This window comes from Gymnogyps californianus, chromosome 7, assembly GCF_018139145.2.
Source record: "Gymnogyps californianus isolate 813 chromosome 7, ASM1813914v2, whole genome shotgun sequence".
Classification (NCBI taxonomy): Eukaryota; Metazoa; Chordata; class Aves; order Accipitriformes; family Cathartidae; genus Gymnogyps; species Gymnogyps californianus.
In genome coordinates, this window is record NC_059477.1 from 42,220,309 (window position 1) to 42,246,385 (window position 26,077).

Below are 26,077 nucleotides of genomic sequence, written 5' to 3' on the forward strand. Positions count from 1 at the left end.
AGGCACATCGGGGAGCAGCGATGGCGGGGCGGGGGGATAGCTCTGCAAATAGCATCCAGCCAACAACTAGATAAATACAGTTATTTTGGTTTTGACTTCAGGAGAGTTTGGGGGGAGGGTGGACAACTGTAGTTGTTAGAAATACTGTTATTTTGTGGATTTCCTTAATCTTTCCATCTTCGAGTTCTCTTCTCTGTTTCCTTCCTCTGTAGCTAATTCACCCTCGTTTGCTCTCGTTTGCTAGCAGTGGGATAGCTGATGTAGCTGAACTCTAACAGCTCCACGTGCGGGAAAAATACTCCAGCTGCTACCAAGAACAGCATTTATGACCGTGTTTTTAAATGTGTTTTTCGAAGCACAGGTAAAACCGTATCTGTGTAAGACTGGGCTCCCAGTTCCTGTCCCTTTTGCATCTAAATGAGACCCCACCCCTGAAGGAACATCTCTTCTCTATGTAAATAACACCGCACTTCCCTAAAGGCCTGTCACTATCCTATGTAAATAAAATCGCAGCCCCTCCAGGCCTGTCAGTGCTAGGCATTAATGAGCCTGCAAAATCGTTTCTTCTCTCATTTGGTTTGGCAGTGCAGATGCTTAAGTCTCTCAATGTGTTATTCAGAAAGTTTGGAAAATGTAAAGTATGCCTGAGAGAAATGCCAAATCCCTTAACTCATGGGGGAAGCGTTCATATAACTTAGAGAGGAAAAAAGCACTCAGTGGTGTTTACTGTGTGCATTAAAACTTTCCAGTTGTTAAGAACTGGCTGTGTCTGCACAAGAGCTATCTGCTAATAAACAGAAGCATCCAGACAATGGTAAAAATGGCGAGTTTCTGCAAAGTAAGTCCCCGTGTGCAGGCCAGGCAGAGCACGTCTATTTGCAACACCATGGAGAGATGTCGCTTTTATTATAATACTAGGAAAAATTTGTCAGAATCCATGCCAAAATGGAAATGAAGATTTTTAAATTTTTTTTTAAGGGTGTCTTAACTGAAAATCAAACCCATGGTTGTATACCAGCACTGCCCACTGACTTCAGTCCCAGCCACGCCAAGAGGAGATGGGATGGGTTATTCTTTTGTGCAGGAAGGGTTAAATTCCTCAATGCAGCGGTGGCTGCGAGCTGGTGGTGTCTCTCCTCCAAAGCCCTTGTACTTGGTGAGATCTGGAGCAGACCAGCAGCCCAAGAGCAGTACAGGTAAGCCGGGATCCAAGCGCAGCTTTCCACGGCAGGTCCTCACCTCCGAGGGATGGGGGTTAGCGGGGAGCATCACCCCCGGAGGGCAGAACGGCTGGCTTTCGCCTGCCCTTCTTTCTGGTAACTTCTTCCTGTCTCAACGTTGTGGTAACGGGGTGGTCATCCCCTACAGCTCACACACGCACCAAGGTGATCTGTCCTGCCTAGTGCCACGTTGCGCTCGCCTGATTCAGGGCTCTGTGGGCTGAAAGAATTATTTTTAAGCAGGGATTAACTACAGCAGTGCTCGGGCTTCTGGTCATCTCAGCCATCCATAATTTCAGTGTGAAATCAGTAAGTGCTTGATTTCCTTAACCGTTTTTATATAACCTTGAAAGAAGGTGATGTAAGAGCACCTCCTGAGCGATGAAAGACTGGAAGGGACCACTCCCAACATCTGCTCCAAGCAAACGTGACCTGAGCTCCGCTTCCACCAGCCAAGGGACAGAGCAGGACCTGCTTCTGGCATCTCCTCCTTCCACCGGGTACAGCCGGGCAGGACCCCAGCGGAGACTTTGGGATTTCAGCTCCAAAGCATCTGGCTCCCTCTTGTGCTCCCCGTGTTTATGGCAGGAGAAGTCGGATGGGACAAAGTCCGGCTGGTGGAACCCGCTGGGGAAGGTGGCCCCTGCTCATCTCCTCGTGTCCAGCCTGAGAAGCAGACCAGTAGCTGTTAGTCAAGACCTGACCCAATATGGACCATGTCCGTATTCTGGTACCCTTGAGCTTGCCAGGAAATATCAAGCTGTTCCTGGAGCACGGCTAAGGAAATAGGGTGTGCAGCTCCATACGCACTAGGCACAGCCTGGTGCTTATAGCTTGATCGGGGATGAGTTGTGACTGTCACTCATAGCTTCTACCTTGGAGAAAATCCACCCTTCTTCTGCGCGATTCGGTCCAAGCGACAGCACTGCCATCTGTACGTACCGCGCTCAGCATGCGATGTGCTTCCTCCTCCGCAGTGTCAGGAATTTAAGGAGTATGAAATGATTTCACCTGTACAAAGATAATAGAACTTTGTTTTTCCAGTATTTTATACAGCTTTTTTTTTTTCGTGAAGTACTCCGCGTAGCAGGTCCTGATCCATACTGCTCCTATTACAAAGGTGGTAGCAGTAACGAGCGGGGAAATCCACCTGAAAAATGGCTTTAATGCAATGCGCCAGCAGCAGTGGCTGCTGCCATTAGAGGTAGTATTTCTTCTTAACTGAGTTACTTTTAGGAGATTTCTTTAAAGGTCATTAATGGGTGTCAGGAGACAAAGGAAAGCTGTGCTAGGTGAAGCAGAAAAAGGGACTTGTTTTCCCACTGATGTTCTGCAACTCTCTACAGCTAAGGAAAAAGTAAGTACAACCAGACCAGGCTCTGTCAATTCTGAATTGTTGTGCAGTTTTGACTCAATTTTTCTGTTTTGTTTTGTGCTTTTTTAAAATCATAATTAAAATTAATGATTAATTATTTTCTTTTCTCTTAGCCAAGTTCTCTGGTTATCTTCAGGCAGCCTGCTGCAGACATCAGGGAAGACTCCCATCCTCTAACGGTAGGTGAAAATGGTAAAGTATCTACATGAGATTTCACTATGCTCTTAGTTCAAAAGAGAGGGATGGAAAAGGTCCTTTCATCAGTAACTGCAGCAGATTGAAGGGTAGAAGCCCAAAGGACAAGAAATGAGTTATTTTGAATTAAATTGGATAGAAGCCACGTATCCTGTAAACACCCACCAGCCACATTAAATGCGAGGGAAGAAGTCACCACAGAAATGTTGTGCAATGGTGAAGGAATTTCCCCAGCGTTAGCTTAGCCCTGCTCTACAGCTGCTGTTCTCTTGCACAAGATGTGCAACAAAACAGGAACGTGTGTGTGTGTGTGTGTGTGTGTGTGTTTTGTGTTTGTTTATGGGAGCCTCCTGAGAGCCGAACCGGAGCCAAGCGAGAGCCTCAGCTCCTCCGGATACACAGACTGCTAAATTCATCTCCTCTCTCCTGGTGGGAGTACGTCCCCAGCCGACCCCAGCAGGCTGCAGGTACTGACTCACCAACCACCCTGAGCTCACCCTCGGCTGATGACTATCGTCTGTTTTCATCTGGGTTTTATTCTTCCGAGCCTCCAGTGTGGCCGGATGAAGACGTAAGCCTAAAAGTTGTCTTAAAAAAAATTTTTAAAAATGTGTAGGAAAAATAAATAGCGTTACTAGCAGATAACTCATTCTTTAAGTAAGACACAGGGCTCCCAAAAGTAGCAAGTACTCTTCCTTAAGAAAATGTCATTCTGGCACTGCAATCTTTCAGGAGACGTGACAGGTCTTTTGTCGTACGTGCTTTTTTAACAGATGCACAGTGAAAGTTTCAATGCAACTTAAAGGTGGCAGAGGCAGTTTTGATGACAATTAAACCTGCAGGAAGGGCTTTTTTCCTCCTTCTTGCAGGAATTGAATACATCTTTTACATTGCATAATTAGATGCGCAGGTCCAATGGGGAGTAAAGGAGGCTTTGTCCTCCCTTTGCCACACCAGAGCAGCGCTTTGTGTCAGCGATGGCGAAAGGACCCCAGTAAATCATTCTTCCTCCATCCGCCTCCCCGTTCCCTCCGGTCAACAAGGAGATTGCTTTTGCCTCCAAATTGTGTATTTTCCTGCTAAGGGATGTCGAATTATCTCTCGAATCCTCAGGTTTTCAGGCGACAGAAAATGGTGTTTACCCCACTGACAGTAGTGGGGTGCTGCCAGGAAATGGGCTCAGATTCTGCCGCTATTTGTGACCTTTTTTATTATTTTTTGATTTTTTAGGCTTTGTCAGTAGGAGTTGTGCCTTAAGTCAAAAGTAGGCTTTGTATTTTTACAATGTGAACTGTTATGTATTCCCTTCTGGTGAAGGGCAGCAAGCGTCGGCACAGCAATAAGGACAAATATTTTGCTGAGGTCCCATGAGCAAATTCTCTATTCAAATTAGAAGTGCAAACTTGACGCTGAGAATACTGAGTCAGCAGCGATGGTTTAGATCTAGGAATAACATCTGATACGCTTTCCCAGATATCTTCCAATATACACAAATACTAAACGCCTTTGTCAAGTGGAGTTTCACAGACACAGCAGTGCTTTGCTTGCCATAAAAATAACTGTGAGAATGAGAGCTGGCAAGTCTCTCACCAGACCTAATACTGATTTGTTTTGTTGTATTTGTTTAAGTATTCATGGTAACGACAAAATTGGACTTTCTTTTTTTGCTAAACATCTATTGTTTTCCATCGCATCTGCATCGTGAAGGAAGGAACAAATACATGTTTCACTCATGATGTTATTCTGCTGCAATGCTGTTTATATTTTACAGCAAACACCAGTCTATCCTGGTGGATCACAGCTTTTTTCCCTGCTACAGAAAGGAGGTTCCTCTGTGGGGTTAAATCTTAGAGTAGCTCAGTCAGTCACAGGCCATACATGCCACAGCCTCTCTACTATCGCTAGTAAAGGCCCTGTGCTGCCCTGCCCTTGCACAGCTACAAGGAACCATCAAAGGTGACAAAGTCGGGGTGTTTCTGACCAATGCCGCTGCAAATCCAACATGAAAAAGTAGCCCCGGAAAGCCTGGAGCATAACAATAGCTACTATTTACTAATCCACCCCGGACCCAGATCCCTATTTACTAGGCACTCCATAAACAAAACAACCAACGCAAAGCTCTTTTTGTCTAAAGAAATGACATCCTCGGTATGAGACCAGAGCGAGCAGATGGGAGAGCACCGGGAGACAATGAGACAATGCTGGCTGGCGGGGGAGAAACGGCCCCAGCGCTCGGCAGCCGAGCACTGCCAAGGACACGGTGGCAAAGGAGCGTTTGACGAGCACATCAGAAGAGGAGCTGTTACAACTGAACCAGGATTCACAATAAAATTTTATTCAACTGTGATGTTTTCAAGATTTTAAGTTTTTTGACTGAAAATCGTTCAGTAAAAACGATTTGCTTGCCAGGCAGCGAGACCTGCATGACACCTGTACCAGTGCTGCAAACTGTTCCGTGGTCAAACTCGACTCAAAAAGCAACGCTCAGCCAGCAGTAACCAGTCAGGATTCAAACTAACACCAGTGCCACTGGTTTACCAGTCTAGCCCTAAACATTTATTGAAGCGAAGAGGAAATACTAATGCTGTGAATCAGAAAAAAACTGAGGCTCTTCAGAAAAGAGAAGGGAAGACCAATCCGGACACTAGAAAAGAGCACTAATTTCATTAAAGGATTATCCTTCACAGAGGATTTTCTCTTTTACAAGGTTGAAAAACTTCCTATCTTTGCTTAAGCTCTACGAGGAGTACCCAAAACAGGCCAGCGCTGGAGAGCTGGCTGCGCTCCGCAGGGAGCAGAAGGGGGCTCTCCCTGACTTGGGCATCCATCTTCAGCCCCATCTCCGACCCCTTGGTGAATCTACCAGCTACAGGGGACTTGGAAGAGATTAAGCCTTTAAATACAACTCCCCCCCTTCCAATTCAGCAAAGTACTTAAGCTCAGCATCTTCCCACTTTGACAGTCTATTTTAATACACAGCATTGGCACTAGTTTAACAACTTTCTTTCATTGGCACAATTGCAATGGATAATCAGTCATGACAAGAAAAGGCCTAAAGCATTTCTTAGGCTTTAGGTTTGGGCTTCCGACCAAAAGTCTGGGGGTTGGTTAAAAGAACATGGACACGATATTTTGTACAACTAATTTCTTTAATGGGATAAAAACTTAAAACTTTTCCTGACATAAGACAAAAGAGCCGGTGCTCTGTATGTTTTGACAAAGTACTCTGAACGCACTGATATTACAAAATAAAAGTTATTTTCTAAATTGGTTTTATAAAAAGCCTAAATTAGGATGGATATGTGGACCCTTGCAATGGATATAGAAACAGATTTGCATAAACAGAACCTGATTCAAAAGTCTAAATGCTCCAAGATTTTCACATCAAAACTTTGTATATACTTTCATGTCTAAATAACATGCTGTCAAGGGATGCTGCAGGTGCCGTCACAGCTGGAAAAAGAAACATTATTGCTCTTGTGAAAACAAACTCGCCTATTTTCTACTGTCAAGAACTTCCAATGCCATCTTCTAAGGTCTTTCTCAGGACATGACAAGCCTGTAAATTTTATAAGCATTCCATCCCCTCAAATGTCAAAGCTCTACCTTCTTCGTGCATCTCAATGACGAGAACTTCCTCCTGCAGATACGGGCAACAGAAAAAGGCCACCATTCCCGTTTTCAGTGGTCATCTCCTTGCACAGAGAAACATAACTCAACTTCGATGCAGTATTTCACATCAGGTTGGCTCGCCCAGCTTTGTCAGTCTGACTTCTTATGCTAATGAGAACTCTTTAAAAAATTCTCTTCTCTCATCATATGCTCCCTGACAGCAAGACAGAATGAGTGTGCTTGTGCCCAAAATGCAGCTAACAAAAGGAAAAAGGTGGCCGTGTCTGGACAGGAGAGGCCTAATTTCTTCAGACTCTAAGCTCACGAGAGATACCGAGATAATTCGTTTCCTGTTCTGAACTTCATTTGGTATTTGGGGGGAATGGGTTTGTTCACCCTCACGTGCAGCCTTCCCAGCCTGTGAGCGGGAGAAATGTGACAGATCTGCAGCGACACGGAGGTGCGCAGGTTGCACCAGTACAGCCGGTATGAGAAGCACAACGTGTAAACAACATGAACACTAACTTTCTACCTGGTTTGAGACAGGCTCTGAATCTTGTTGCTCACAACCTTTGTAAATTCAAAAACCTCAGAAGAATCTCCTATAACATCAATGTGAGTATCATAAGGAATGATCAAAACATAAGGGTAATGGGGTTTTAGACTTTCACACGCCCATTTATATCTCTGCTTTTCATCTCCGGTGTGCTCCTCAAAGTAGATCCTTTCTTTACGTAAAGCGTTATGGAGTTTTATAGACTGATTTTCAATTTTCTCTTTGACTCTTAATACCTGTCCAGCATCAGACCTACTTCCAGCATTCTTAATATATACCGTAGTTATATCACCATCAGTGACGTCAGAAATTACAACATTATCATTTACTAGGAATGTCCTGGGAAAAAAGCACTTCATGTAGTAATATATATCTGTGTCAAGAACAACCACTTGTTTTTCCCCATCTGCATCACGAATGAAATTACTCGTCTCCGTGGTAAGTCTGTGTTGCTGTAGCCTCCTCCTTGGTCTCTGATGGGACTTACTTTCTTCTCTTTTGCCCTTCTCTGAAAGGGATTTTGCTTTTAGTAAGAGAAAGTCTCTTAGCAATTTGATTGCTGGAAATGACCCTTGAACAGAAATATGCCCATTGGATTGCAAAGGACCAAAGCTCAAAGCTGTGCTCTTCTTTTTAATTTCTTGTATCAGATCTTCTAAAACAAATTGATCTTTGAAAACAGACATATTGAGGACAGATGTGACAGAGCTGAAGACCTAGAATTTTGAATTGGAGAAGTTAAGTAATGGTTAACATAGCAATGGAAGTACAACTAGATAAATTATGAATGAGCTTACGTTTTCACAGTAACGGGTCACTTTCAGCGGATAGTATCTGGACAACCTCTTGTCTTCTAGTCGATGTTCATCCTTCTTTAGAACACTCTCTACAACTACAGAGAAAGCCAGATTCACTTGTTGAGCAGTGATAACGCGTCATTGCCAGTCTGATGGTGGAACACCTCACGGGTGTTTTTCTCTTGACGCTTTCCGTAACAATTTCCCATACATACACGCAGGCAATTCAATATTCTTGCCTAGTATTTTATGTATTAGTCGAAATTGTTCAGAGAGAGACAGAAGCCTTTCTTCTCAGAACATTAATTGGCAGAGATTTATTCTCAAAGGCCTGACTACAAAAATCGTATCTGTTATGCATGGTATAAATTCATTCCTAAAAACAAACATAACAAAATGCTTTGCACAAAGCCTGTTGAGAGTCATGACTTCAATGAACAGAAATAAAATCCTAAAACTTTGACTAAAAGAGAGGTGTTAGTCTCCCGGTTCTATAAAATCCTAGTACCAGCAAACAATTTAAAATCATTTGGTCTAGGGTTAACATTCTAGGGCTAATTCTTTGGGGGACGGCTGTATTTACTATAGTACATTAATCTGAATACCTTCTTGATCTTCAAAAGTTACATATGCAACTCCTTTTTTCCTTGTTGGATACATTACTTCTTCCACATCTCCACCGTTATTCTTCGACATTTGGAAATGAATCATCAGTATGTCAGTCATGACATCATTGTGCAGAAGGCCATCTGGAACACCAGCGATGACAACTGTCCTTGCTGATTTAGCAGCTTGTCCTGTTGCCTGCGCACAGAGACATGGCACGCTGTAAACGCAAGGAGTACCGGTGACCTCCCGTAGAGGTTACCCAGATTCACCCCGATCGCTGAAGTGACTCCCCTTCCTTTTGCACAGACAACATGCGCATTTAGTAGGTAATTAAGATGACTGCTGAATCAGATTTCAGTGAATGCCAGACGCCCTCAGGCACCTTTACATTAAAAATGGCAGTAAAAAATGGCCTGACTCTTAAGTGTAATTTACACCCTCTCAGTATCTTCTTTTCTTAGAGCAGTAAAAATTAGAACTAAACTTAACAGTTTCTCAAATGAAAGGCCCAGTGTCACACTGATAAGGTTGTTTCCTCCGATTCCAATATTCAAAATCTGAAGAGAATGAAAAGTTTTAATTGCATGTACTGTTCAGTGAGGACTGTCTTTTCAGAGTGGAAGGGTCAGATTCAGACTGTCCTTACTTGTTAAAATCATGAGAGCTGGGATCCAGGGTTGTGCTCTGACTCATCTCTCTCCACTTATTAAATGGATAACCTTGTTCAATTGGAGGAACATAATCCCAGTCATCTGAGACTCGCCGTGTGTAAAACAACTAACTACACACAACTTCCATCAGAGCCAAACCTCCCAATGCTGCAAACATGAAACCCATCCTAAATAGGATTTGCATCCATGTCTTGTTAAGAAAAGCATATTTTCTTTCCATTCTTGTTACACAGACATAAACACTAATATTTCACTGGGAATATCACGGCAAAATTACTGTATATGGTGGAACACTGAGTAAATTTTGTAACAGTCCATTGACTTTTTGGAAGAAAGAAAATAATTTAGTATGTCTGCATGACAGCGTTCACAGGAATGAACTGTCAATAACTTCAGAGCGGCTGCACTCGAGGTCAGTCACTCCATCTAAATTCTTTTAGACTTCTCTTACAAAGTTTCTTCTGGACCTGGGCTGCATAAAACATTAGGGCCAGCACAGCAGTTACAAAGCCTGCAGAATGTGCCGCCGGGGGCGAATGCTTCGTTGACGTGCGTCGAAAGCCTTGTGGACCACCACCACAGTGTTTCTGAAGGGAGTGAGGAGACAGATTCAATGAGACTGTGCAACCATGCAAGCTTTTAATTCATAAAGACTTGAGGCCTTTTTTTATCACCCATCAAATTTAAAGAGCCAGGAGCTTTAATTATATTAGGCAATTATTTTGGTGGTAACGTTCGTGTGAAAGCAAGTTTCTGCACTAATGAGACAACACGAAGAGAATATAAACAGGGTGCTTCCAAGCCTGACGGAGCTTTATGCAGGATTTTCTCACGCTTCACACAGCCGATGCAGCCCGTGCGCGAGCGGGAGCACTCAGCTGCCAGACAGCATCTCGCACCTTGCCAGCTGGTATTTTGGAGCGACACTCATGCCTACTATTCGGGTTAGGGGGGAAAAAAAAAACCATGAACATACAGTTCGTTTGTGCTGAATCACTTCTAAGACGCGTGTGTGTTCAGCGGCTGTTGCTAGACAGAAACGTGGAGCTGCGGAAAGTGCCGCAGCAGCATGGGCGGGTGGATAAGGGAGAGGAGCACTGCAACGCTGGTCACCGGTGACCGCAAGGTCCTGCGCACAGCCAGGCCGCGCGTTTCTTGGCAAATCTGCTACACGGATCAACGCTGACAAGAGAGGGGCTATGAAGACTTACCCATAGACCTCATCGGTTCTCACTGTTATTAAAAAGACTGGAATATTAGTACTAGTGAGAGGGAAATCAGACCTGTTGCCACCACTAACTAACCGGAGGGCCAGGACAGCAGGTCGCAGCAGACCGCGCTGCTGTCTGAGCAGCAAGTATTTCTTCAGTGCGGGAACCAAGCGAGGGCCGGCCGGCCACGATTCACTCGTTTTGTTCACGTCGCCGTTATTTTTAACCCTCTGAGGCTTTTAACAAGCGGTGCAGGAGCAGGCCGCCCTTCCCACCCCGCCTGGCGGGACCAACCCGCAGGCCCGGGAAGCGCCGCTGTGAGGGGGCTGCGGAGGCGGGAGCGGGCCCGCGGGAAGGCCGGGCTCTCCCCCGGCCTCACGGCAGCACCCCGGCTCTTCCCTGAAACCTCCCGGCGGGCACCGGCCCTTCCTCTCGGAAGGACGCTGCCTCCCGCGGCCCCGACCCCACCCGGGACGGCGACGCTGCCCTCACGGCCCTGCCCGCCGCCGCAGGCACTTGCCATGGCCGTCGCTCCGCCGAGGTGGGGCTTCCGCCGGCGTCCGGGGTAGCGGGCGAAAGGCGGCTGCCTCTCGAGCAAGCGCCCGTCCCGGCACCTCCGCCGCGGGGACACTCGGCGAGGAGCCGGAGGGCTCGGCCTGCCCCGGGCCCGGCGGCGAAACTGAAAGAGAAACGGCGGCCCTTGCGTTCCGGGAGCCCGGCGGGGGGGGGGGCCCTCCTCCGCGCCGCCTCCCGCCGGCCTCTCACCGCCGGCCCCGCCGTGGGGAAGCTGGGGAAGCAGCAATACCTCCATTTTCACAGTTAGCGGCAGGAACCCCCGGTATCCAGCGACGCTGCCTCGCAAGGCAACGTATCCGGGCTGGCCTGCGTATCTGGTCTTGCTGGTCTTTCTCCCTTCAGCTGCTGATAGCTCCTTCAGTGTGTCGCCTCAGTGGAGGGCTGTACAGGCCAGCTCCACGCGTGGCAAGGCACGGACACGGACACAGACATGGCGACCCAAAGGGCATATCGAACTTGTACAGCTACCCTGGCACCCGCAGGGTCCCAGGCCAGGGCTGACTGACTCGACGCTGAGGTTTGGCTCGTGGTGGAAGCTGCAGCTATGAAAATGTAAACGTACTGGCATGTAGTACGGGTATAAAAAAAGGCACAGCTCTTTCTTCAAACTTCCAGTCAAAGACAACTTCACTCCAGTAGGTAGAAGAAAGGATATTGGCATTTATAGAAACATCACCTGAATTCTGCATTCTTGTTTTTCATCATTAAAAGTTTTCCAGCCTTTATGTGGCACCACTATTGCTTTAAAACTTAAACAGTACAATCAATTCCTCAGAGAGAAAACCGAGACATTTACAGATTGTCTTAAAATGTTACTTAAAATCTCATCTTGATTTTATGTACTTAAAACCTGTAGCTTCTCACTACTCGCACACACTGTGATACCTTATGACAATTTTACACTTCTTTTTTAAGTATTTACTTCAGTGAGGTACAGTTAAAATTCATGACATATTTTACCTTCATCAGGTTTTTCCCCCCTTTCTTTTTAAGGCATCTGCTCTTATCAACATTTTAAGACTGTTACATGCAAAAATATGCAATCTCCATAAATACTCCAGTACTACTACTTTTTTTTTATTATTTCATAATTGTCAGGTAATCAATCCATGCCTTTGCATGCATTAAACAGTAAGAGGTGCTACAGTCACATGTATCTCACCCAACAGTAAATTCAAAATCAACTGTGGTGCTAGCAGCCTTTTAGTTTCCCATATTCAACTCTATCCCTTGCCTACTAACAGTTTCTCTAGAATAATAATACCTGAGGCATTGTGGTGGGGTGACCCTGGCTGGAGGCCAGGTGCCCACCCAAGCCGCTCCGTCACTCCCCTCCTCAGCTGGACAGGGGAGAGAAAATAGAATGAAAGGCTCGTGGGTCGAGATAAGGACAGGGAGAGATCACTCAGCAATCACCGTCACGGGCAAAACAGGCTCGACTTGGGGAAATTAGTTTAATTTATTACCAGTCAAATCAGAGTAGGATAATGAGAAATAAAACCAAATCTTAAAAACCCCTTCCCCCCACCCCTCCCTTCTTCCCGGGCTTAACTTCACTCCTGATTTTCTCTACCTCCTCCCCCCGAGCGGCGCAGGGGGACAGGGAACAGGGGCTGCGGTCAGTTCATCACACGTTGTCTCTGCCGCTCCTTCCTCCTCAGGGGGAGGGCTCCTCACACTCTTCCTCTGCTCCAGCGTGGGGTCCCTCCCACGGGGTGCAGTCCTTCAGGAACAGACTGCTCCAGCGTGGGTCCCCCGCGGGGTCACAAGCCCTGCCAGCAAACCTGCTCCAGCCTGGGCTCCTCTCTCCACGGGTCCGCAGCTCCTGCCAGGAGCCTGCTCCAGCGTGGGCTTCTCATGGGGTCACAGCCTCCTTCGGGCATCCCCCTGCTCCGGCGTGGGGTCCTCCATGGGCTGCAGGTGGATATCTGCTCCCCCGTGGACCTCCATGGGCTGCAGGGGGACAGCCTGCCTCACCATGGTCTTCATCACCGCGGGCTGCAGGGGAATCTCTGCTCCGGCGCATGGAGCACGTCCTCCCCGTGTCCCGGTTTCAAACACCTTCTCCACTGACCTCGGTGTCTGCAGAGTTGTTTCTCTCATATACTCTCACTCCTCTCTCCGGCTGCAATTGCTGCAGCGCAGTAACTTTTTCCCTTTCTTAAACCTGTTACCCCAGAGGCACTACCACTGTCGCTGATGGGCTCAGCCTTGGCCAGCAGCGGGTCCGTCTTGGAGCCGGCTGGCATTGGCTCTGTCGGACACAGGGGAAGCTTCTGGCAGCTTCTCACAGAAGCCACCCCTGTAGCCCCCCTGCTACCAAAACCTTGCCACGCAAACCCAATACAGGTATATTTGTAGTGCTCTTCTTGCACTAGTTTGGTGCATTGGCCTTTTCCTGCATACTAAGATGTCAAATACTATGAAAATTAGTTATTTTCAATGTTAGACCCATGATACTTTGAAGTTAAGATTATTGTTGCCAAACCATTTCAGCCCCCAAGGGTAGCAAATAAAAAGGACGACAGCAGAAAAGGAAAAACATTCCTCCTTGGAACATAAACCCACCTCTGCCTTTGCACTTCCATTTTATTTCAGAGATCTTTTCAAATGAGAACTGGAAGGATGAACTGGAAACCAAAGGGGGACTTTACACGCTAAAAAATTTATTTGCCCTAAACTCTATATGCCTTTTTCCAACTGACCCCTCTCTACATACCCTCCCAGAGCCAGCAGCCTGGCCAGTCACACGCAACAAAATAGGTACCTCAGACACAGCGTTCACCATCAGACTGTTTCCCCGGCATTGTTACAAAGCAATCTGGTTTAGATAAAGAATCATCTCAATTCTTAACCATAATGTTTTAAAGTAAGCAAAATCATGAACAAAAATGAGGAAAAATGTAATTGTACAAACAAATATTAAAATCAAACAATAAACCAGGCTATTAACAGAAGCTCAGCAGAATTTGCATCAGATCCTAGGAGAGTTAACAGCGTTTCGACAGCTAAAAGCAGTATTACTGCTATGGCATTTCTTACAAGGTGCAATTTCTTGAGTAAATCTGTGGTGGTTTTGCACTCTCCCTTTCCCTTTTCCTATTTTAATTTTATCACTAATTTCATCATGCGGATTTTATGAAATTACAGGATAACTGCTTTCAGGTATTTGAGTTATGGTGGCACAAAGCAACCTCAGCAGGACTGGAGTTCTGTCAGAGCTACCTTCTGAAGCTATGGCACGTCAAAAAAAGCAGGTCTGTGAAGACGCTTTTGATTGGGGTTACATATGACTTTTGTAACCAAAATGTATGAAGGAACAGATTTATCCCACTTTGGAGTATGTGACCTATCTAAAATTTGCAAGATACAAAATCTGTAAATTTGCAATCTTAGATTCAGTTTCAAGTGCTGGTAAAGGCTTTTTCTATGACTTTCATCAGGAGCCTCTGGAACACCAAGCAGTGAGTTTTACTGAATTTCTATGCAAAGTCTGTGCCGTTACACAAATCAGACAGACAGGTAGTTCCTCTTTTTCAGGTATAAATTTCAGAAAATTAAAGCACAATGTCTGCATAACTTCCTATGCCTCTGATGAAGCAAAAACTCAGAACTTCATGAGTTCAATCTGCAATTTCCTATATGACATTCTAAGTATCCTCCTCAAACCAAACCCATGTTACTCCTTTTGATACAAATTTGATTTTCTCTATTTCCCCACCACTATTACTAGGCTTTTGAAAATGAATTTCAATCATGTCCTGTATACTTTCCTCATCGTCTTCCGTCTCTTGAATTCCTTTCAACAGAATGGTCTTCTTAGAAATCCCACAATAGAGCTATTGAGGAAAGAAAAACAAACTTGTGTTACACATCAGCTGTTGCATGCACATCTAAAGGAGCTGACAGATACTGGAAGTAAACATATCCTTGATCAGATAGGGCTAGGATCTTTCATTTCATTTTAAGACCTTGCACAGTGTGGTATATTTCTGCCACTGAAAATAGCAGGCGTTCTGAACTCTATCATACACTACCGAGTTCAATAGGCAACGCACCTAGCCTCCTCAACTGGTGTGTCCTACACTCCTCAATACACACACACACTGGATCTGGGGATCTCTGATGACTCTAGACAGCATCACTCCATAAAAATCCATGCCAATACATGACACACACCTGCAAAGAATGCTGTTGTATCTCATAAACGCACACACTCTAGTCAATGCTTTAATTATAAGGGCCTGATTATATACACAATACTGACTTGATTACCATCTATTCATACAAAGTAGAAGACAATTTCAGTGAGAATATGATGAGCAAGCAGACTAGTGTTACAGGAAAAGTAGTCATTATTTGGGTTGAATGAATGAATGAAAAAAATGAATGAGCAAGTGTTTCATAGAACAACAAGGGTCTGCTGAGACTAGGAACAAGGCCTCTCGTTAGGGACGAACGTGGCAGTGCTTTGTGACTCGGAAAAACGTTGTTGTATCTACTATTAACCTACTTCACTTCACAAACAATTCAGTATCTGCCTCCTGTCTAGCACAGACATTATGGTAAGTAATGATATAATTTGATCAAGGAAAGACATGCACGCCCTTTTAAAATAAATTACAGCTTTCACACTGCAAAACCTAAGATTATCAGCAGAGCAGCATATTGCAGACTCACACTTGCTACTCAGTTTCACAAAGTGCATGACACAAAAGCTTCTGCAGTCCTCAGAACTTAAAATTCTGCCCATACCTCATATTTCCCACATATCTGTTCTATTTAGGGGTTAGCCTGGACTAGATTCTTTTACCTGCAACTTTTCCAAGTGTACGGTGGTGTTTGGGGAAACAGAAAGCTTACAGTACCTCCCATTTACAAAGAAAGGATATTTAGTGCATCTCACAAAGCCGTTAGCTGCTGTAATGGAGAATGAGAAAAAGAGGAGTAAGGGTAATATAATCTAAAATGCATTTTGTAAGCATATCAAAGAAACAGACTAATCTTTCTTATATGGATTTAGAAACTAATATATGATAGCACACTTCTAGATTCTTCATATGCATTTTGCAAGAAGTTTACTTGGCATTTCCAAAAAAGCAAAATCATTAAATACCCACAAAAGCTTCTGAAATAAATCTAAAGCAGCTGCTCTAAATGGATGTGGCTCCACTGATCTTCATAGAATTTCATACAGTTGGGCAATCTGAATGCCTGTCTAACTTCATTGTCATGAAACAAGAGCTAAAATCAAACACATTTTCCTAATTTTCTTTTTGCAATATACATGTCTAGCAATGCAAAGAAAAAACAGGTTTTTGACAAAGTTAAGAAAGAAATAAAGCTCACAAACTGTTTATCAGGTCATGTTTGATCAAAAAGGAGTATGATGAAATACTGCTTTATTTACAGATGTCTGGCTGAACCCACATCTTTTCCTGATCTACTTAACTCTCCGTGGGAAGAATTTGCTACATTCAGTGGTTAAGTTAACACAGAATGTAATATGGAATGGAATGCAACGCAGAATGGACAATATGGCCTGTACACCTAGCTAACAAAATATTACATACTATACCTCCAGGTCTGAGGAACGTAATAACAGCTGTTCTAGACTGCTTGTCATAGTTCACATTTTCTACTTCTCCTCCACCTCCCTGTTCAGATTTGTAGAAATTCAGCTCTAATTTGTCTCTCATCCACTCTTCAGGAATGGATAGCTCAGGTAGTTCTGAAACGTTGATCTTCTTTCCAGAAATAGTGACATGGAGCTAAAAAAATAAATTTTTTGTGCACTTTGTGACTGAAAAAATCCAAAAAAATGAACCTAAAGCTTTTTAAGTACTGCGAGTTTGTATCTTTATAGTTTTGTATTTCAGTTGATTACCTCGAATTTGATTCCCATTTCAAGTGTAAAAGGCTTCACTCTCACTTCTGCTACTTTGTTGTCCAGGTTCACAGTATGCTTACCCATTTTTATCAGTCTCTGGGCAACTAAGGAAAATCACAAGTTTTCAGATATGAAAAGCCTTGTTAATCATTCTAAAACCAAAACTATTCCCCAGTCTCTTAAGCAAAATCTCCTTTTGCATCAGTAAAGGAGAAATAAATAACAGTTAGGCAACTGGATCCCACTATCCATGTCTTCAGGCATGTCTATTTCCATAAAATCGCACTGGTTATAGGCAACAGGCAAAATATTATACTATCTTTAGAGTAGTATAGAATAGTAGAATCTTTATGCTGTCAAAAGATGCTCTCACTGTATCAAATATTAATACTAGACTTCTCATATTTCATTTAAAATATCCTTGGATGAAAACCACATCACTACCAGGTGCAGAGAACGCTTATTAGCAATGTTAGATTTTAGCTGAAAGAAATGAATCAGACACTAGCTTTGTATCTGGAATATATTTGCGTAACCGAGTTACCCACCAAGCAGGCCCAGCCAGACTGCCTGCAGGCTCCTTGCAGGCAGGCACCAGGCTGTCCAAACAGCAAGCATCTCAGCGGGAAGCAGGCAAGTTACAGACTGCACCATCCCTCTGTCGTCTCAAATCTACCCGTCATCTGATGCGTACACTTAACCAACATAACTGCTCTCAGAATAAGGTACTGCCCAGAGTACAGAAAACAATCAAATTCTGCTGTCAAAACATTTTCAATCATTCTTGACAATACTCTGTGAGGTAGAAACATATTCCTAATTTCAAACACCAGGTATTGTTTGTATTAGCTGAGAGCAGAAATCTGGTAATTCAACAGACATGCAGAGTGCTTGCAAGAATTTTTTTCTACTGATTGGTATCATAATAGTGAAAGGTTCTCTGTGTATTCTTTCTTTGGCCGTTGTTGATTTTTTTTTTCCAAAACGTTTATGTAAATCTTTTCCCTTTGGCAATGAAATACATCAGAGACATTAATTTTATACTTAAAATATGCATCATACCTTCTTCATCTTCAAAAGTAAGCAGTGCCTGGTTTTGATTGAGTCTGAATGGGATTTTTGTAGCTACACCAAAAACACAGTGAGTATTCATATCTGGATAATCATCCTTCATGTCTTCCATGTGAGTGAACTTCATTTTCATTTCTGCTACCTTTTTTTTAATCTAATATTTTAGAATCAAGATAGTGAAAAAAAATCATTTCTGTAATTTATTGCAGAACAGAAAAATGAACGGTAGTCTTTCCTTGAAGTGCTACATATATTTTGGTTTTTTAAAGTTTCACAGACAAGCAGATTGAAGCCATGGCTGGTAAAACAGGTATAGCTCTTGTAACTAAACTGACTAGTTGTACTTGCCTATTCCTGGCATTTTTGTCAATGAGGTGGGGTTTTTTTTCCCCCTTGATTAACTTTGAACTTAAACTTGACCTTACACAGTAAAAATTCAGTTGAAGTCCACAGGGATTTCCACCTGCAGAAGTCAAATACTTCTGGTATCTAAAACTTGCAAAATGCAAGTATCAGAGTCACTTGTGTTGCCATTTATTTTTGCCTAACTGTATCACTGCTCTACAGCAATGGGAAGTCTGCTAATAAACAGCCTTGTATGTTGCCATCTGAGTAAAATAGATAAGAATATCCAAGTATTTTATAATTAGGATAGATTAAAACTATTCATGAAAACGTTGGTTAGGAAAGGCTGCTTTGATAGACTTGAGGGAGTTTCAGATAACTCTTTTTTCCCCTTTACGTAACTATTTAAAAGTAAAACCTGTGCAGAAGAAAAATACTGTTTGTGTCAAGATAAAATAACCAGAGTAATTAAAGCATTCCTGCCACCTATCTTCAAAACTAGCATCTTATCTATGAGCCTGCTTTCTTTCCATTCCCTCTACTGCCAACCAAAAGAGAGACACTCTTCCTACAGATAATTCAGACACTGGGTGTAGGCGCCTGTTCACACTGAATCTCCTTCTAGAGCAGCCTTGCCCTCTCCAATGACTGCATAGGACATTTAGGAGGCTGGACTTAATCGACATCTCCTGAACTTAGAAATGTAATTTAGAAAGCTAAAAGTAATATTGTAATATTGTTAACATTAAACAAGGTAACACTTCGATAGAGTTTCAATCTCTGTATAAACAAAAAATGATCAGTTTTCATTTTACTGTAAATTCCCCACAATATTTGGTTTTGTTCCAATTTGGAATGAAAACAGGTTTTTAAAAGCTGAATTTCCACACGAGAAGTTCCAATTTCTGAACATCTCAGAATCTGCAGCAGTTTCACCAAAAGACACTTTGGATCTTGAGTTTAAATCTATTTAGTATCACTAATATTTATCTGGCTGCAAATTGAGTTATTTCTGATTCGGAGTAACATGAGAGAGCCTATAATCAAGTCAAGCTCAATATAAGCTAAAATAAATGCTACGTATGCCATAAAATGGACTTGTTCCCTTTCTTCCACCCTCTTGCGCAACAAATATAAAGCGAGAGTACTTGAAAATTACTAATACTATGTGTACTTTTTATTCCAGTCTCTTCCATTTAATAATTTTCTGCTCATCTTCATTCCTCTCATGTTTTCAATATCTCACATATTTGTATTTGTTTCCATAACCTCAGCCTGCTTCACATTATCTTGCCAGGTAAAATAAGAAAATAAAACTTCAAGCTATATTTCATATTGAAATCAGCAGAGGTTCAAACGCTGAACAACTGGTCTCAACAGTCTAGAATTGACAAAATAAAAATGTGCCCTTCCGAGAGACAAATTGCAAAATATTTCAAACTTTACCTGACCAGCCCGCAGAACCACTGAACTACATTCTGCAAGGTCTTCTTTGAGCTTTTCAATCTCTCTCTTCAGCTCAGCGTTTTCTTCATTTAGTACACGGAGCTCTGTCTACAGCCCAAAAAGTATTAAATGCAAAATTAAACACATAGAAGACAAAAATGTATTTCAGTAAAATCTCTAGACATTAGAAATTGTTTCAACTTTTAATTATTCTACATGACAGCCATGCACGATACATTTTTTGCATAGCTTTAACTATCTGCAAGGTAAATTTACTCACCGAGGAGCCGTTTCAGTCAAAGTAAATTACAGTAAGAGGGTTTTTGAAAAGAGGTATTAGTGTTTCCAAGCACATACAGCGTACCATAAATTGCACAGCGCTTTCCATAGTTATGTCATTTCTTTATACATGCAAGGTCAGAGCCTATGTCAACACACGAACATTTTACTTTTTGTACCACGTGTGATCTTAGTAACTGTTATTCCCTTTTCTGAAAAGTTTACCAGGTGAGGACAGTTTCTGACACACTGCTACTCTTCCCTCTTTACACTTCTTCAGCAAGGAAGAGGGAACACCTCTTCTACCTCCTATCTGCAACATACTTCCTCCACACCAATGAATCCTAAATGGGCATAAAGCCCATGTAACTAAATCCAGTGTTCCCTGGACAGGGAACACGACAGAATGAGACAGAAACACAGCAGATGTAGTCAGCTCCAGCCATCCACAATTAGAAGATGGCTCCTTTAAAGTCATTAACGACTTGAGACATTTAGACCAGTTCCCATCAGCTGAAGATAATGTAAAACAAAAGCAAGATGATGATAATGACCTCTTCTGGGTATGAAATCCAAACAGTTACGATTGCAGAACCAAAACCAACTTTCAGAAAATCTCACGCCAACCTGAATGGACTTAACCTGTTAATTATATTTTAATAGCTTGTAATATTAAAGCCGTAATTTCTCATCAGTGATTTACAGGCCAAACCAAACTTCACTGAAACCGTCTCCTTGACAGCCTACGGAAACTTACCCTATTACTGTACCAACGACTGAACATGGCACATTGAGGTAATGAACCAATCAGTTCTAGAAAGAAGAGCCCTCTTCAAACAGGTTCTGGCTCTTACCCAGCTCATTGTCACTTAAGAAATGCGAATCCCTTGGGTGCTGTAACGTCTTATAAGATGGGCTGGGAATTCACAAAGCAGTGGAATCAACCCATTCAATTTTATCTGCATCACACAAAACTGAAACTCATCTGTTAGTGGAGAACCTTGGAAGACTGGTTTTGTCAGTCTTCATCTTCTACACAAAATAGGTCTCAGTTTTGCCTTCACTCTTCCAACATTGCCGTAAGTCTTATTTTATTGCACTGGTTCTTAATCTGCCACTGAAAAACTATGTGTAGACCATTCTAGTCATACAGTCTGCAAACCAGTAAAGCTGTTTAAACTGAAAAGGAAATATTACTCTTATTTTCTCTAATCAACACCTCCTTCACAACTCCTCAAATACTAACAGCTATGAGTAAGCCTTCTCCATACCTCATGGATGTCCCTAGACATAATAATGTCCTTATGCTGCTTCTCTTGCATGTCCTTTAGCTTTATCAGCTCCTCCTCTGCTTTAACATACTCGTCATCAGCACGTAATTTACAGAGAAAAACGTCAGCTTTTGCTTTTTCAGCTTTTTCAACTCTTTCCTGGATAGTAAAAAGAAAAATATTTTTAAATTTTTTTTCTTCCATGGGAAAAAACAAAACCTTAAGTAAGCCCTTTATTTATTTTTAATACTTTGGATAAATATTTTTCTTAGACTTACAAGTGTAGTAGCTACCACGGAGATCAACACGCGCATGTACCATTGAAGAATAGAGAACAAGTTAGACAAATATGTTATAATTGGGGGAGAGTAGATTTGGTTTTAGAAGGATGGACTAAAGGTCTTCCAAGTATCTTTCAGCTAATTTCCATGATTCTATGTGCTTTATAGAACTTGCCTTCCATTTCTTCAGTTCTTCTTTAAGTGTTTCCATCTCATCTTTTGATGTGCCACAAGGGTCAGGGCCTATCATATTCTGGAGAGAAAAGAAGAGGCACACACAGGTTTTCCCCTCCATAACTGAGACACACCAAACAATTCAAATGAGTCTTCAAAATAAAAAAAATAAACCCTCTGCAGCTGGATGAGTATTTTGCCATGGTAGTTTTCAAAGTATGTCCATTAATGAAAGTCCAATGTATTTTGCCTGTGTGCCCATTTGCTGTTTTTCTCCAATTATGCAGGCAAGATATGTGGAGAGTCAAACATTTTGAGAGACCGATTATATTTCGTAGTTAAATCTTCCTAGAATCTGCATGCCAGAGGATAGCATATACCACACAATTTTTTAAAAATGCATTCAGACACTTAGGCCAAATCACTGAACTATTTTAACGGCTGTACAGGACAAAAATCTCAGAAAATGGATCCTGGTCAGTAACCATTATTTGCTAACTATCCAAGTGAAAATATTCACAGGCTAATATTTTGATAAATAATAAAAGCAAGTTGTGTCTATGTTCTTCCACAGGGAACTAAGCCCCTCAAACCCACAGGTTTATCTATATGCTTTCTCAGCAGTTCCTCTAAGAGAATGTATAAAGAATATACAGGCCTAATGAGAAAAAAATTTCAAAATGGGATGCTTCCAAGCTCAGGGAGACTGGACAATAAGAGGTAACATCAAGCAGGAGGAAGGTGATAAAAGAAGCATTTCAGAATTTAAGTACTTCAGGGCAGAAGTTCACAAGCACGGGACAACGATGACTGGATAAAGCCCAAGAAGAGAGAAAATCTTCTCTGCTCTGTTTTGTTTCCATGGCTGCAATATACTGCAGAAAAGAAAAAAAAATCCAAAGAGACCTGCTGAAACAATCCCTCCCTTTTACTTAAGATTACATAAAACTTGAATGTGAACCATGAAATTTCGGCATGGAAAAGGTCTAAATTAGATAATCTTCTCAATTCTCTTGGTAATGCTGGGTATTTCCTAAAAACAATAAAATATAGAATAATTTTTTCCACTACTTTGTCCAGTTTCAAATGCCTATTAAGCAACAGGGAAATCCCCATCTGCGTATAACTCAAAACTGGAAAAAAACTCCTTCGCTTAAGGGACTGAGTGTAGGAAAGTAGAAGGATGCACGTGCCACAGCTGGAAGCTGATAAGAAAGGATGCCTGTTTTCTACTGAAAAATGATCTGAGACAACAGTTCTCAAAGTGAAGGAAGCAAAACAATAACAAGGAAAACACAGGAAATCCCAGGGAAAGTCCCATCCAAACTACTTGCCGCACTGCAGGAACTGAATCAAGGGAGGCACCAGGAAAACAGGAAATTCCCCTAAGAAACCTCCACAGAGACAGATGAGCAAGCGAGGCAGGACAGGAAAATTCTAACAGAATCTGTAATGCAGACACTTTGGAATGGGACTCTCCCTATGGAAACAGGAGGCGGGAATGAGGAATGTCCAAAGTATTAAAGGATGAAAGAAGGTGAGACAAGTTTCAGAAGCACTGTCCTAGCAGTCCTAGCACAAACCTTCATGCAGAGATACTATTGCCAAATACAGATTTTTTTTTCCAGGCAGCACATCGGGAAATACTTACAAAACCATTATCTTTTAAAGATAGCGGGGGACTTGTAAAATCCATTGAAACCTGAGGGAACAGGAAAAAAAAATTACAACATTGTGTGTATTGGCTTTTTTTTTGCAGCAGAAAGGAATACCAGAAGCTGTGTTGAGCTAAAAGAATTTTTAAAGGTAAATGTTGTACCATTTTATAGGCAAAAGTGATATATATTGGATATCTGAAGCCTCCTTCCTTACTAAGCATAAAAGCCAGAGACATATGTGAGGAATTCTGCATCACACAACTTACTTTTTCTGTCCTGAAACTCACGTGCTTACCTTTACGCTACTTTTGTACTGTTACATGCATGCTTAACATCCTGTATGCTCTGTGCTTAAGAGATATAACCCTTAAACCTGCTTAACACCAATGAAAACACTTCCTTTATGCAGCAGATAATGTAAAATGTGGAATCTGTGGCCACAACATTTTGTGGAGGCAGATAAAAAGGAATTTAGAAAAGTTCGTGGGCCACCGATCGCGAAACAGATGCTAAGGTGCACAGGTTCCCAAGCAAATCTAGCCTGTGGATGCCAGGTCAGCACAAGGGCTTCACCCCACGGGTTAGACACTCTCTAAGCTGTGTCGTCTAACAACTGTCAAGACCCGAGCAGCAGGCAGCCCAGCACCCTGACCCGGCTGGACATTTCTGATGCTCTCACCTGGAAATTCTGAGCTTGGTTTTTACCCGACACCACCGTACTTGTTGCATTCAATGACGACGCTTGAAATTGAGGCCGTCTTTGGTTAATGATCCAGGAATCGCTTTCTGGTTTGCATTAAGTAACCAAAATTTACCGACTTACATACCGACTCCTGATTTAGGAAAGTGAAAGTAGCGTAACTCAAAAACATCTTCACTTGGCTTCCCCACAGGATAGCCCAGCCGGCAGCTAAGAGGCCTGTCTCTTCTGTGCCGCCATGCTTTCTCTTGTAATCCGGGGGACCAAAAACGCGGCTCAGGGCTGTGCTGGAAGCTCCAGCAGCCCAACCACCCGTGCTGGAAGCTCCAGCAGCCCAACCGCCCGCGCTCGAAGCTCCAGCAGCCCAACCGCCCGCGCCAGCCCCTCACCTCCCTGGATGAGACCAGGGAGGGCATCTCAGCCAGCCTCTCCAGTGCAGGGAGGCCGCTCCCCCCCGGGGCGGCGGGGAAGGCCGCACCAGCCCCGAACGCCACAGACAGCCCGAGGCTCGCTGCCCCTCGAGGGCCAGCACCGACAGACACCCGGCGGGAGACAGGCGGCCTCCCCGGGCTGAGGACGCAAGCTGGGGCTCACACAACTTACAGCAGCCGCGGTTCCCCGCGGAGGCAACCGGCCGCGCTGCGACGCGCACTCCCCTCACGGCGACAGGTCCTGCGCAGCGCCGCGGCCCTCGGCGCGGAGCCGGGCTCTCCACAAGCCCTCCGGTCTCCACCGAGACACCTCCCCGCCGCGACCGGGGCCGCCCGCTTTCGCTTTCGCTTTCCCGCTAGCGGAGGAGGGGCTGGCGGCCGGGTTCCCCCCCCCCCGACCCGCCCCGAGCCCTGTCACACTTACGGGGCGGTGGCGGCGTGCCCGGCCCCGGGTCCTCGGGGACGCCGCCGCTCCTCTTCCTCGAAATCACGTGGAGGAAGGTGGCGCCGTCCTCCGCCGCCTCCTCAGCGGAGGGCAGCGCGGCCGGACCTTCGCCGCGGCGGCGAGGCGGCCTCCCGCCTTCCCTTCGCCCCTTCAGCTAACGGGGCCTCGGCTGCGGAGCCCTGAGGCATCCCTGGTCAGCACCCTGGTCATGCCCGTGGGCAGCACCCGCGTGTAGCGTCCTACCGAAAATGGGAAAATCCCAGAAAAGGTAGGGAGCGGGTGGGCTGGGAAAGGCCGCTCGTTGCTGCGCCTTCAGGGAGGGCACGAAGGCTTCAAGGCGGCCATCGGCCTCCCCGTTTCTCCTCTTTTTCACCCATCTCTTGGTGGATGAAGCTTCCTTCCATGGCTGGAAGCTTCTGGTTTGGCCTCTGGATTTTTCTGTGAATCAAGGCATCAAGCAGCATCAAGCGGAAGGCTTCATCCTCTTTCCGAGAGGCACATGGTTAATTTATAAACCCTTCAGTATATAGATTCATAAAAATGATCCATGGCAGACGCACCTAGAATTGGGCAACAAAGTCATTGATGCACAGTCTATAGGCAATGCCAACCTCATTCTGCTGTAAGTGTTTAAGGTCTCTTGAGTTTTTTTCAAGTCCTTTGGCTGGCCATAGCGTGTGCTTGGTGAGTTGGATTGGAGCACCGATCCGACAACTACCTCCTGTCCCCCCCTCACAAAAAAGCCCCGTCTTTGGCCAGATCAGTTCCCAGATCTGTGCCCACCACTGCTACTGCCAGCACAGGGAAAGAAGGGGAGGAGAGCTTTAGCGTGCATGCGAGTCAGCTTAGAGAAGTCATGAAACGTGGACTGGCGTGAGGTGACTCATGGTTGCAAACATTTGCTGTGTTAGCCAGTGGGCACTCATGTTCTAAAGAGATTTCAAGGAAGAGCTGTTTCGAGGAAAAAAACGCTTTGATTTCTGTGATGATCGATTTGAGGAAGAGAAAGCACTGGCTCCTCATTGAAGGGGAGGGTAAAAGGCTTTGGTTAATGAATGATCCTTCTTCACGTAGGTAACTAAAGGGAAGAGTCTCTTACGGATCCTGAGAGAGCCGGTATGACTCACTTTGTTGTGCAGATTATGTTGCTAGGACGGACTGGACTTCTCGTGATGGGAGCTCTCAGGTGGCAGGTACAAAGTGTGTGTGCTTCAGCATGGCGGGGTGAAAGGAAAGTCCCACACGCATCTTTCACTAATAGCTC

General features: G+C 44.0%; 2 protein-coding genes across 2 annotated transcripts; both read right to left on the reverse strand.

The window, feature by feature from the left end:
- Positions 1–5,926: 5,926 nt before the first annotated feature.
- Positions 5,927–9,966, reverse strand: RBM43 (RNA binding motif protein 43). Its single transcript, XM_050900060.1, has 5 exons — positions 9,935–9,966; positions 9,542–9,622; positions 8,361–8,581; positions 7,756–7,850; positions 5,927–7,674 (listed from the first exon to the last, which is right to left on the reverse strand). Exons 1-5 carry the CDS (start codon positions 9,964–9,966, stop codon positions 6,931–6,933), a joined length of 1,173 nt encoding a protein of 390 aa, XP_050756017.1. The 3' UTR covers positions 5,927–6,930.
- A 2,407-nt stretch (positions 9,967–12,373) lies between these two features.
- Positions 12,374–24,633, reverse strand: NMI (N-myc and STAT interactor). The gene is made up of 10 exons (XM_050900094.1): positions 24,541–24,633; positions 23,231–23,281; positions 21,581–21,658; positions 21,125–21,283; positions 19,575–19,682; positions 17,775–17,937; positions 16,710–16,816; positions 16,401–16,593; positions 15,636–15,742; positions 12,374–14,661 (listed from the first exon to the last, which is right to left on the reverse strand). Exons 2-10 carry the CDS (start codon positions 23,273–23,275, stop codon positions 14,473–14,475), a joined length of 1,149 nt encoding a protein of 382 aa, XP_050756051.1. The 5' UTR covers positions 23,276–23,281; positions 24,541–24,633; the 3' UTR covers positions 12,374–14,472.
- Between the last annotated feature and the right edge of the window lie 1,444 nt (positions 24,634–26,077).